At 37.6% G+C, this 12,751-nt stretch overlaps 1 protein-coding gene across 5 annotated transcripts in view; it reads right to left on the bottom strand.

Moving 5' to 3' along the window:
- TEC (tec protein tyrosine kinase) overlaps nt 1-12,751 on the bottom strand; it is a 147,352-nt gene that overhangs the window by 108,783 nt on the left and 25,818 nt on the right. The window contains exon 1 of one of the 5 annotated variants that reach the window (XM_063619496.1): nt 11,659-11,924. The exons of 3 other annotated variants lie outside the window; for them this stretch is intronic. In XM_063619496.1, the coding sequence (XP_063475566.1) occupies nt 11,659-11,787 (129 nt within the window). In that variant the 5' untranslated portion in view covers nt 11,788-11,924. Of the gene's footprint in view, nt 1-11,658; nt 11,925-12,751 lie in introns of those variants that run through there. One more of the 5 variants, XM_055246734.2, reaches the window with a different exon arrangement.

Here is a 12,751-nt window from a genome sequence, read left to right on the forward strand (position 1 = left end):
TTGTTTTTTTAAAGACGAGGTCTGGCTATGTTGCCCAGGCTGGACTCAAATTCCTGGGCATAAGTGAACTTCCTGCCTCAGCCTCCCCAAGTAGCTGAAACTGCAGATGCACATGACCACGCCCAGCTCAACTGACTTTTTAAAGTCCCACTCTGATAAATGAGAGAAAGCCAAGGATCACCAGATAATTGAGGAAAAATTATAATATGAATCCAAGGTCAAAGAACAAATGCAAAAAAAGGCAAGTTGGAAGAAACAAAAGTTGTACAGAAGAAAAGAAAATGTTAAAAAAAAAAACTCAACAAAATCAAAGAACTAAGGGAAATACATGCATGAAACAAGGTCAAGATACAGCCAAAATAAGAAATAGAGAGCTACTAGAAATCAAAAATAAAATAGCAGAACTTAAAAACTCAATGGAAAAGTTAGAACATAAAATTGAGGAACTCTCCCCCCCAAAAAAAAAATACATAAATAAAGAAACAGAAAACATAATGAAATTACAGAACTCACTCAGAAAGTTCAGCATCTAAAAACCAGAAGTTCCAGAAAGAGAAAGCAAAGAAAACAGAATGAGAAAACAATCGAAGAAAATTTTTAGGAAAATTTCTTCAAACTGAAGGTTATTTTCAGATTGAAATACTACCAAATTAAGGCAACTCTTGTAAAATTTCACAACTATAGGGATAAGCCAAATATTAAGCAAGCTTAAATGTGAGTTTCATTGAAAGCATCAAAATTCAGAATGGTAATCATCAAGGGTAATGCCAGAGAGTAGAAGACAATGAAGAAAAACTCAGAAAGAAAGTGATTTCTAATCAAAAATTCTATACTCAGCCAAAGTGCCAATGAAGTGACAGGAGAATAAAGACGTTTTTCAAATATGAGCAAGGCTTTAACAATTTTATCTCTTATTCACCTTTCTCAAAAAGCTACTTGGGGATGTAGCCAAAATACCAAAACAAAGCAGGAAGCCAAAAAAGCAAAAACCACAAGAATGTAGGAAACAAACATTCCAACGTAAGAAAGAGGTAAAGGGACCCCCTCCCCCAATAGATGATGAAGGGAAATCCCAAAATGAATGACACCGAAAGTACAACCAGCCCAAATTGGATCAAGTAAGGAGGCTCTTCCAAAGAATTCTTCTAGGAGACAAAACTGAATGTATGGGGAGAAGATTTATAAAAGTTAGTAAAATTTAGCCAATTTTAAAAACAAAATAATTCCAAGGGAAAACAAAAAATTGTTTAGAAAAGGAAAAATAATCACAGGTATGCTACAGAGTTCTGCTACAAAGAACATCTACACCGTCACAATCAGGTAAACAATAGTGATAATCTTACCACTAATATGAATATACTGGGTGTGAGAGCAGGAAGTATGCGCCCGTGTGGGTGGGGGAGTACTTTAAGAAAGAGCTATTTCCTCCATGGGAGTAGGAGGAGAAAGAGGAAAAGGTAGAGGAGGAGAAGGAGGAGGAAACCAATAAATAATATCTACAATTGAAAACTCAAGAAGTAGCAATGTAAAGCATGTTTAGAGACCGTCAAGAGACAAAATTACAACAAATTTAGTAAAAGTGACTTTTACTCACAATTCATGAGGCAGGGTAGCCTCTATTCTGTAAAATAGAATGAGAGCCCCCACTGTGCCAGGGCAGAACCATGGATTTTATAAGGTGGGAACAAGGAAACAGAGTAATAGAAAAAAAAAAGCTGATTAGTAATATCAAGTTACTTCAGGTTACTTTTTTTGGTAAAGATTAAAACAGAGGGGACTTCCTTATTACACTGATTCACGTAGACTGTAATCTCCTGTTTTCAGGGGGAAAAATGGTCTATTTGGGGATCTACCTGCTCCCTTAAAGCTTCAGTTTGATTATGCAGCATTTAGCATGGGTGACTCCATTTCTGTTTGGTCTGGTTTGTTGGGGCCTAGTACAGGAGCTCAGTCCAAAACAATGGCCTCCCATAATTTTTGTTTAATAAGATACAATGAGATGAAAAAGTTTGAAAAAATGAAAATGATTCCCTCTGAGAATCAGAATATCATTGGAGAATAGCAGTGGAAAGGTATATGTTCTACTCTTCTACCCTAAATAATACAACATAAAAACCAGAGGAAGAGAATCCCATCTTCAAAGAAATAAAAAGACAGCCTTCAATCCCAAACTACAAACTATGAAATACCTGCTAAATGCTGTGAAATCTGGACCAAAATCGGGGAGGAGGCTGAGGGTAGATTTTCCTAAAAGTAAACATCATTGTCCTGAGAGGTCAATCTAATAACCTTTTGATAAGATCAGTGAAATCCGGAGGAATAAGCAGACCATAGGAGAATCCGGGAGTATCCCTATGGAATTACTATTCACACAGAAAAATAATAAAAATCATTATCATTATTAAGCTTTTACTACTTGGCACTGTCCCAATCACTAAGCACTTTCAAGGTATTGAATCACTTCATTCTCTCAACAACCTTCTGAAGTATGTACTAGTACTGTCTACATTTTACACATCACAAGGTAAGAATAAGAGCCAGGCTTTAATTCAGGCAATACAATTGCAGGGTCTACACTATTCGCTACACTATACAACTTCTCTAGTGGAAAGGAAGGTGGAACGGAAGGAAAAAGTTTAATGAGGTGCCACTTCCAGCCTCCTAGTTTAGGAGGCTGCTAAGTGCAATTGGATTCAATCTCCAGATTTCAACAGAGATAACCTATGACTTTCAGGGCATCATTAAGCGCCACACCAAACTCTTAATACGAAAATTGAAAGGCGATGTCCTCTCTCAGCAAGAAAATAATAGGTTTGATGTTCTAAATTTTAAAATGAAGATGAAACAAAACTTCAGGATTCCAGCTTTCTCTCCTAGCCGTTACTAAGGATTACAAACATCTTTTTTTTTTTTTTTTTTTTTTGAGACGGAGTCTCGCTCTGTCCCCCAGGCTGGAGTGCAGTGGCGCAATCTCGGCTCACTGCAAGCTCCGCCTCCCGGGTTCACGCCATTCTCCTGCCTCAGCCTCCCGAGTAGCTGGGACTACAGGCGCCCGCCACTACGCCCGGCTAATTTTTTTGTATTTTTAGTGGAGACAGGGTTGCACCGTTTTAGCCAGGATGGTCTCGATCTCCTGACCTCGTGATCCACCCATCGTGGCCTCCCAAAGTGCTGGGATTACAGGCGTGAGCCACTGCGCCTGGCCACAAACATCTTTTTTAAATAAAACTCGACTGCAACATAAGCCCCTTTTCTATCTCATTGGAGTTGAACACAAGAGTACTATTCCCTTTGCCATGGCGGCTAACTGCTAAAATTCTGAACATTTTAACACATTGTCTTTGAACACTAATATTCTGAGGCAGACAACAGAAACTGTCACTGTATCACCAGTGAGAAACACAAACCATCAAAGTTATACTGCCTATCCCGCGTTGCAAATCTGAATGTCTGACTAATACTCAGTTTCACAGTCCAGCAGTTTTAGCCAACAGATTTTAAAACCTTTTTCATCATGAAAAATTCTGCCTGAAAACAAATAATTTTTTATGGATATGCCAATGGCCCTGATCTGATCGCTATGCATTGTACATATCAAAACATCACTATATACCCCACAGATATGTACAATTATTATTTGTCAATTAAAAAATAAAATTAAAAAAAGAAAATAGGCCAGGTGCGGTGACTTATGCCTGTAATCCCAGCACTTGGGAGGCTGAGATGGGCAGGTCACTTGAGGCCAGGAGTTCGAGACCAGCCTGGCCAACATGGCAAAACCCTCTCTCTACTGAAAATACAGGCGTGGTGGCATGCACCTGTAGTCCCAGCTACTTGGGAGGCTAAGGCATGCGAATAGCTTGAACCCGAGAGGCAGAGGTTGCAGTGAGCCTAGATCATGTGACTGCACTTCAGCCTGGGAGTTGGAGTGAGACTCTGTCTCAAAAAAAAAAAAGAGAGAGAGAGAAAATAATAATTTTTTAAAAAATAACTGGTGACTAGAACAGCCTATCCTAGTCAATATGACTTTTCATACTATTTTAAGTCAAGGGAACAGAGGTGCTAAATGGGAAAGAAAATCAGAGACAAAAGAAAATAAAAGTGACTGTGAGTTACCAAATGATATTATGGAATGGACTACAGTAAATAAGAAAAAAAGGGCCCTGATAACAGAGTTGGGAAAGGATGGACTATTTATAAGAGCAAGCAAAGAGTGATTAGAGGTTGAAATTCTCATCTTATTAAGTTAAGTCATATATTATGTGTCGCATTTTGCCAATATCCAGCAGTATTTTACCTACAGAATTAGCAATATTATATAATTCAATTTAATACTTGGTGATGTCCTAATATTATTAAAACTTAGTTAAAGCCCTCAGTTCACAAACTTCTACATCAGAACAGGTGACCTTATTTCACATCTCATCACAGGTTTATGACAAAGTTACCATTTGCAATCTCATCACAAGTTTGTGACAAAATTACTATTTGTTTGCAATTTTAGGAAATTTGTGCAAATAAACATCAAACTGACCTTAATCTGAGAAATCAAACGCTGTGGTGCCTGTCAACAGTATCAGGTTATATTTCAATTCAAAAGTACCAAAATGGGTAGCTATTATATAAGAATAAATCTTACCATATACTCTTCTGCAGTATATACTCTCAGCTTAAAGCCCCAAATCTCTTTTGTAAAAGGAGATTAAATAGCAGAAATACAACAAAGGAAAAAAACACTAGGATGACTTTAATCAAAATACAGTACATTCTAGGCTCCCCATTTAACGTCATGAATTGGAGCTATTCCAGGATTAAGCAATGTTTTCATGCTCAGAAGGAAGTAACACTGTACACCTCTGTCTTCCTGAGCTATTAAACAAAAGCACCATGTGATAACCTGTACTTTCTTAAAGTCTTATATATTTCTCCTTTCAGCCAGTTGATATGCATCAGGCTATAACGTTTTGAGTATTCATCTGCTAACCTGTTGAAGGTAGACAACTTGAACAGCACCAAGAGATCTCTATTAAAACCCTTATCTTTCACTACCAATAGCATCTAAAGAGAGGATAAGAGAAGTCCTCTTGGGACAAAAGGCAAAAGTTGAAAGGCCGGCTGATTTCTCATCTCTCCTGATACTATATCGCCCACCCCAGTCCCCTACCATAGGGTAGGTGATTATAGCACTGGATTAGGGGACATGCGAACCTAGAAACAGACTGAGAGTGCTGCCCTAGGAATAGTTGTTTCTTATTGTCCATATGCAGATATATGCACTGATTTAACTCCTTTAAGACAGGTTTGGATCTCACACTGCAGGTCTTCCCTGTGGGTCTTTGGCTATAATTAGGAACGAGGGCCTCCCCTCTCATAAGAAAGAAGGAGATAAAAAGAGCAATGGATGCAGAAAGAAGTTTTAGAAAAGATACTATGTGCAATACCTCCAAGAATCTAACAAACTTATTTATTATACAGAAGATTCTTAAGTAAGTGGTTCTAGAGAGAAGCAAAAATTGTCATAATATTAAAATATCCATTAATCAACTGACCACTTTGGTCCCAGTCAAGTGTCCCTTCCACATTACTAGGTTTTGCTTCTTTGCTGTCATCATCTCTCACTGAATGAGAAAGGCAACAGTCAACAATACAATTGCAAATAAAAAATCAAATCTTCCAAAGATGAGGCATTTCAAGAAGTGCTGTTGGAGAACCACTCCAACCACACTCAATGACACTGGGAAATAAAGATCTTAAAGTTAGCTAGTTAAACATAATAATAATAACACAATAGGGGTGTCAAAATCAGACTAATTTTTATAATTAAAATATTAAGATACACTGTGGCAGACTGCTTCTTACCTCTCCCCACCCACGCCCCCCACGCACACCCCCATACACCAATTCATTCTCCCCTTCTTTCTGCACATAGGCTGGAATATATTCATATTTATATAAATATGAATTTATATAAATATAAATATATAAATTTATATATTTACATGTGTTTATATATTTATATTTCCCAGCCTTCTTTGCACAAAGTGTGGCCATCTCACTAAGTTAAGGCCAAAAGCATGTGTGGTAGAAGTTATATGTACTCCTTCCAGGCCATTTTCAACTTAAAGACAAGCTACTTCCCTGGATGCAGGGCATTTTCCAGCCTCCCACTGGCAGACTCAACTTCCCTTATGCATCCCAGCACCACTCTGAAGGTGGGGAAGAAACGAGATGGAACCTGATCCTGGAATGACTTCATGGAGCAAAGGCTAGACTAGTTCACTTACTTTGTGAGAGACAAGTATATTTCTATCTTATTTTAGAAATTATATATCATGGTATCTTTGTTATAGTGGGTTAACATTTATTCTATGGAACAGGAAAACCCTTGCAAAAACTGGTAAAACTTTCTAATGCTTTTGAAAAAAAAAGCTCTCTTTCAAATTGTGCTGACAAACTCACACGTAAAGGAAGTCAAAATTTTGATTAAAATTTTGTCAGAAAGTGATATCAAGAAAATACTAGATTCACTCTTTTTCCTATGAATTAGTTATAATCTAAATGGTTCTAAATATGAGATAAACATATTTTCACTTTAGTTTTCAGGATAAAGTCTGAATTATACCAGGTTTTTTCTCTTTTACTATTTACTGTGAAATATAACTGGATTCACTTTAAGTGGCAAATTCTGACACCAATTCTCCTCTGATGAGGGAATTTCTTGTATAAAACGAACATTTGTCTATTTCTTGCTACTGCAGAGGGAAACAATACAAGTGAAAATAAGACAAAACAAATTTCTCAGTGGGTACAGTGATTTTCAGGGCCTTTTACTAGGAGAAAGCATCAGAGTAAAGAATGTTTGGAAATTAGATATAAGATAATCAAATATCAATGTTTGTTCCTTGGCCACAGTATTCTAAGTTATTTTTAATATGAAACATTCATCCATGTCTATATATTCTTTTCTCAATGTTTTTATAATAGGAATGAAGAGTCCAAGTCATTAGTACATTCAATTTTTTTTACAAATGAGAAACTTTCTTTAACAAAAAAAAAGTAAGAACAAAAATAAAAGAGAGAGATTCAGGAGGGTCTGACATATATTTAGTCTTAAGAGACCTCTCAACTGAAATGTGTGAGACAATTATGGCAACTTGAATACTAACTCAATATTGTTGATATTAAGGTTCATTGGTAACATTTGTTTGATGATATCAGGATTTGATGATATTAAGATAGTGTTCAGTTGTTTATGATCTGCTGTGTGAGAGTGAGTGTGTGTGTGGGTGCGTGTGTGTGTGTGATGGTATGGTGATTATATTTTTCAGAGTTCTTATCTTTTAGAGATATATACTGAAAAATTGACAGATAAAATAATGTCTGTGATTTGCTTCCTAATCTGAAGGGTATGGAAGAGTATAGACAAAATAAAATTGTTCATGAGTTGATAACTATTGAAGTTTAGTGATAAGTACTAGGGGTTCCTTATATCATCCTATTTTTACTTATGTTTGAAATTTTCCACAATAAAAAGTGTTTAAAACGCATTTGCAGAAATAACATAGTTTTCCATGTCCCAGTCATCAAACACTTCAGAGTTGATAAGAAAAAAAGAGAAAAGGGTAAAAGGAGGAAGAGAAAGGAGGGAGGGGGAAAAAAGCACCAAAGCAGACAAATAACACAAGAAAAAGGTGGGTGGGCTCACCTTCCCCAAGGACCATTATTAGTGCCCTACCTACCTCATCACAAATACCTTCCAATGGTCCCAGCGATTCCTGTGAGCCAGCAGAGCCTTGTGCTAATGTAATCTGTGCTACCTCTTCTCAGACATAAAGGAATATGTTATTTCTAGCTCCCAAAAATAAAACCACAGTCTAATGCAACATGTGTCCTCATTATAACTCCTCTCTTCCCTCTATGTCCTTTCCATTTCCCTGTTCAAGTTCATGAAAGCTGAAGTTCTTTTTCAAGTCTACATCATGATAAAAAGAAGATTCTCTACAGACCCACAAAGTGCCAAAGCACAGTGGGCAGTCAGGCAAAGTGAGTATATTCAAATGGCAGACTTTTTATAAAAGAATCATTAGAAAGATTACCAAAGGTCAGCATCATAACTGGAACTGCAGAACACACTAGATCATAAAGGCACATTTGACCAGACAAGTATCTGCCCTTATTTCTAAAGCTTGTGGAGCTCAGTTAATGAAGAATTTCAAAAACTGAAATGCCAGCCGTTACATACCTGATCCCTAACAGGGAAAAAAAAAAAAACTGTTAAAAACACTAATTTCATAGAAAACATTCTCATAGATGATTAACAAATAAAAATTATCAACTATACTCAAAAAGTATCATGGATGTATGTCATAATCTAACTACTGTTTGGAAAGTGTCTAATGACATTGTCATATGTCCCATCTCTGATGAAGTAAATTGATAATGAACTTTCCTGTTCTTTGCTCTATTCATCATTGCCATTATCGGTCCACTTATGATATGTAGTGCTGCTGTTTCTGTTTTTCTTTTTTTTAAATACCTGTAAATTCATTGACACTCTTCTCATGGGTCTATGTCACCTCCTCTTGAATTGGAGCAGGCTTGTGACTCCTTTGACTAATACAGTACAGTAGCAATGTCTTGAGTCTGGGACATAAAAGCCCAAGTAGCCCCTGCTTGATTCTTTTGGACATCTAGCTCTTTGAATATTCTCCCTCTTGGAACCCAGCCACCATACTGAGAAAAGCTCACTGCGAGGAGAGAAATCACATACAGTTCTATTGCAGAATTACTGCTGAGCCCAGCCTTCAAATCATCTCAGCCTAGAAGCCACACACATGAGTGAGAGACCTTCAGATGATTCCAGCCCCTTGTGGTTCAAGTCACCCCCAGCCATTAAAGTTTTCCAAGATGAGAGCCTTGACATCCCCACTTTGCACTAATTCTTAACCTCCAGAATCCATGAGGGTGATAAAATGGTTGTATCCCTTTAAGTCTTGGATGGTTTCTAACACAGCAAAAGTTTACCAGGACACATAATATATGATAGCATTCTTGACCACCTCATTCTTGTTTCATTCATCTCTTATCTTTGTCAATTTTCTTCCTTCCCTCAAATGTTTCCTCTTTACTCAACCATTTTTTACCATTTTCAGTTCATGAGCTAATTTGTCCACAGAAACAGTTTGAGATATTCATGATTATTCATTCTGACATTTACTGTACAGCCATGATGTATTAGGAACCATGCATGAGGCACTAAGGTGGTTACGAAGATGAACAAGACATGATCTTTGCTCTAGAGAAGAATGGGAAAAGAGTACCTTAAAAACAACGCATGACATTACAATCTATTAAGGACTATAAAAGCGGTAATGTGCAGTGTCCTGCTACATTGGTAAAATAAGTCAATGTCCAATTTCTTCCAGTGCTGTGTGAAATTCTGAAAATCAAATTTACTTATATAAGCAATATGGACCCACAACAAAATAAATTAATGTTTGTGTACATGTTACACATATACATATATACATATACATATATATGTATATGTTACACATATACATAAATCTCAATTCTGTTACATATCAATTTCTCAAAAGCATATTTCCAAGTCTTCTTTTCCCTCTGAGTATTCTGTCTTACACAAACCACACAAAATAAAATATAATATTTGGCCTGATCTAGCACCCAGAACACTGCCTGAAATATACTGGGTATTCAGTAAGTATCTATTGGATGACAATGATTTCACTTTATCTAGCTTGCTGGTATTTACTTCAGAAGCCAAATCTCAAAGGTAACAAAAGCATCTACTTCAGATCTTCCACAATTTGTAGTTCCTCCTACTATCACTGGACAAATCTGAAAGAAAACTCTTATTTCAAAAGCCACAAAGATAAGGAGGGACCATTGTATATTCATTTGCATCTTAAATTAGCAAAGTCTTGGAATCATAAGTTAACAAACAACTTATAGGATCCTTTCTTCTCGGAGATGCCCCTGATGATGAATTCTGTCCTATGCAGGAGGTTCTTTTTTTCTGAGGGGGGCCAGAAGCTCAGAGATACTATCTCCAATGTGTGAAGTGATGGTATTTCAACCAAGCTTTCATGCTCTTGTCTCTTTAATATGACAAGTTTTTATCTACTATTATTCTAAATTTTCTATTAATATATAAAGTGAGCCTCATGATGTAAAGGAACACTCTCTGCCCTTAACTGACAAAGCAACTGAGGACCAAACTTACAAACTCTGTGGGCCTTGTGATATCTGTAAGATTAATGGGGCTGAGGCTGATAAGCACTAATGTTGTCTTTAGCCCCCAAATGTAATTATTCTATGTAGCTTGATCTAGAAACCCACTTGTTCCTCATTTTACTACTGTGTTAAACAGAAAATTCAACCACCGAGAGGGCAGGCCTGTACCTTTTGATATATTAAAAGACCCAATTTTTAATCTATTTCATGACACAGCTGGAGAAGACATAAGCAATGGTTCTTTAAACATTATCCCGAAGATCTTTTTTTTCCTGATGTCACCGTATGTCCAGTATCTTATTTCACTCATTATTTTTACTGGAACTTCTGGCCAAGAACGCTGGTTTTAGTGGAAGGAACCTAAACAGGTAAGTCTGCTTAACCCGGCTCTAAATCTTAGCTTTGCCAGTTACTCGGTGCATAACTTTACACAAGTTACTTAATTCCTTAGAGACTGCTTTCTTATCTGTAAAATGAGGATGATGATGACACCAACCCTAAAGGATTGTCATGAGAAGTAAGAGAAATGCATATAAAATTCCTTACACACAGCAAACACTCAGGAAAGCAACTGGTCAGTTGGTCATTGCCTCATCTTTATTCTGTATTGGTTCACATTTACACACTCAACCACTGCTAACTGAACACCTGCTAAATGCCAGATATGTTATCAAAATAAAACATAAAACATGGCCATTAAGATACTCATACCCTAGTAAAAGGGACAGACACGACAGAAGCTAACAATTTCATTACCATGTGATCAGTGCTAGACTACAGATGGTTATAAGCTTCAACTCTGCCTGGAGATAAGAGGTGGAGAGATCACTCTTAGGTGGGAATTGAACAATGAGAACACTTGGACACAGGGCAGGCAATATCACACACTGGGGCCTGTTGGGGTGGGGGGCTGGGGGAGGAATAGCATTAGGAGAAATACCTAATGTAAATGACGAGTTGATGGGTGCAGCAAACCAACATGGCACATGTATACCTATGTAACAAACCTGCACGTTGTGCACATGTACCCTAGAACTTAAAGTATCATTAAAAAAAAAAAAAAAAGAGGTAGAGAGATAACCAGCAAAGGTGATGCCTGGGCTGGGCTAAAAAGCTGAATAAGTTGGTAGATGGCAAGGCAAAGGCACATCCCAGGCCAAGGGCTCAGTGTTGTGAAATACAAGATGAGTATGAAGAAATACAAAAAGTAGAAACAGCTTCTATCAATTTAAATATATCCATTTTAATAATACTCCTTCCTCTCCCCACACTCAATCCACATATACACGTTTCTCTGTTAAAAAGAAACTAAAACCCTGTATTAGTCCATTTTCACACTGCTGATAAAGACATACTCGAGACTGGGCAATTTACAAAGGAAAGAGGTTTAATTGGACTTACAGTTCTATGTGGCTGGGGAAGCCTCACAATCGTGGTGGAAGGCAAGGAGGAGCAAGTCACATCGTACGTGGATGGTGGCAGGCAAAGAGAGGAGCACTTGTGCAGGGAAACTCCCCTTTTTATAACCATCAGATCTTGTAGCCTTATTCACTATCACAAGAACAGCATCGGAAAGACCTGCCCCCATGATTCAATTACTTTCCACTGGGTCCCTCCCACAACACGTGGGAATTCAAGATGAGAGTTGGGTGGCAACACAGCCAAATCATATCAAACCCAAAATGACTTCTTTCCAGTCTTATGTTTATTTCTTCACTCATTTTTCAACAAAACATTTTATTTAAACTCTACTGTGTATCAGGTACTGTGACAGGGATATAACATTCCACATGGAAAACACAAGCCCTGCCTTCCCCAAGCTCACATTTCTGTGGAGTTTTGATCTAATTCCTCAAAGAGCCTTCCCCTGCAATATCCTTCTTCTCAAATACCACACATAGGACAGAGAGATATTGTATCTAAGCCATCAGATAGCTGACTATGAGAGCTGGGCACTCTAAGATTAGAGATCATTGGATTCAAACTTCTCAATTGAGAGGTGAAATAATTAAAGCCCAAACAAGCAGAGTTGAGAGATATCACCTCCCTCCCTTTGTTCATTAATACAGTTATCAATACCTTAATCTTTAAAAATTAGGCCGGGCACAGTGGCTCACACCTGTAACCCCAGCACTTCCGGAGGCCGAGGCGGGAGTATCACAAGGTCAGGATATTCAGACCATCCTGGCCAATATGGTGAAACCCCATCTCTACTAAAAATACAAAAATTAGCTGGGCGTGGTGGTGCATGTCTGTAATCCCAGCTACTCAGGAGGCTGAGGCAGGAGAATGGCTTTAACCAGGGAGATGGAGGTTGCAGCGAGCCGAGATCGTGCCATGGCACTACAGCCTGGCAACAGAGCGAGACTCCTTCTCCGGGAAAAAAAAAAAAAATTAAACATTGACAATAACTATTGTTTGAGAGCTCTAGATTAAAATTATGAGTTTTCCAAACGTCACCCAAAAAGACTTCATGTACATACACACACACACA

The sequence above is a fragment of the Symphalangus syndactylus genome, chromosome 16, assembly GCF_028878055.3.
Source record: "Symphalangus syndactylus isolate Jambi chromosome 16, NHGRI_mSymSyn1-v2.1_pri, whole genome shotgun sequence".
Taxonomy (NCBI): Eukaryota; Metazoa; Chordata; class Mammalia; order Primates; family Hylobatidae; genus Symphalangus; species Symphalangus syndactylus.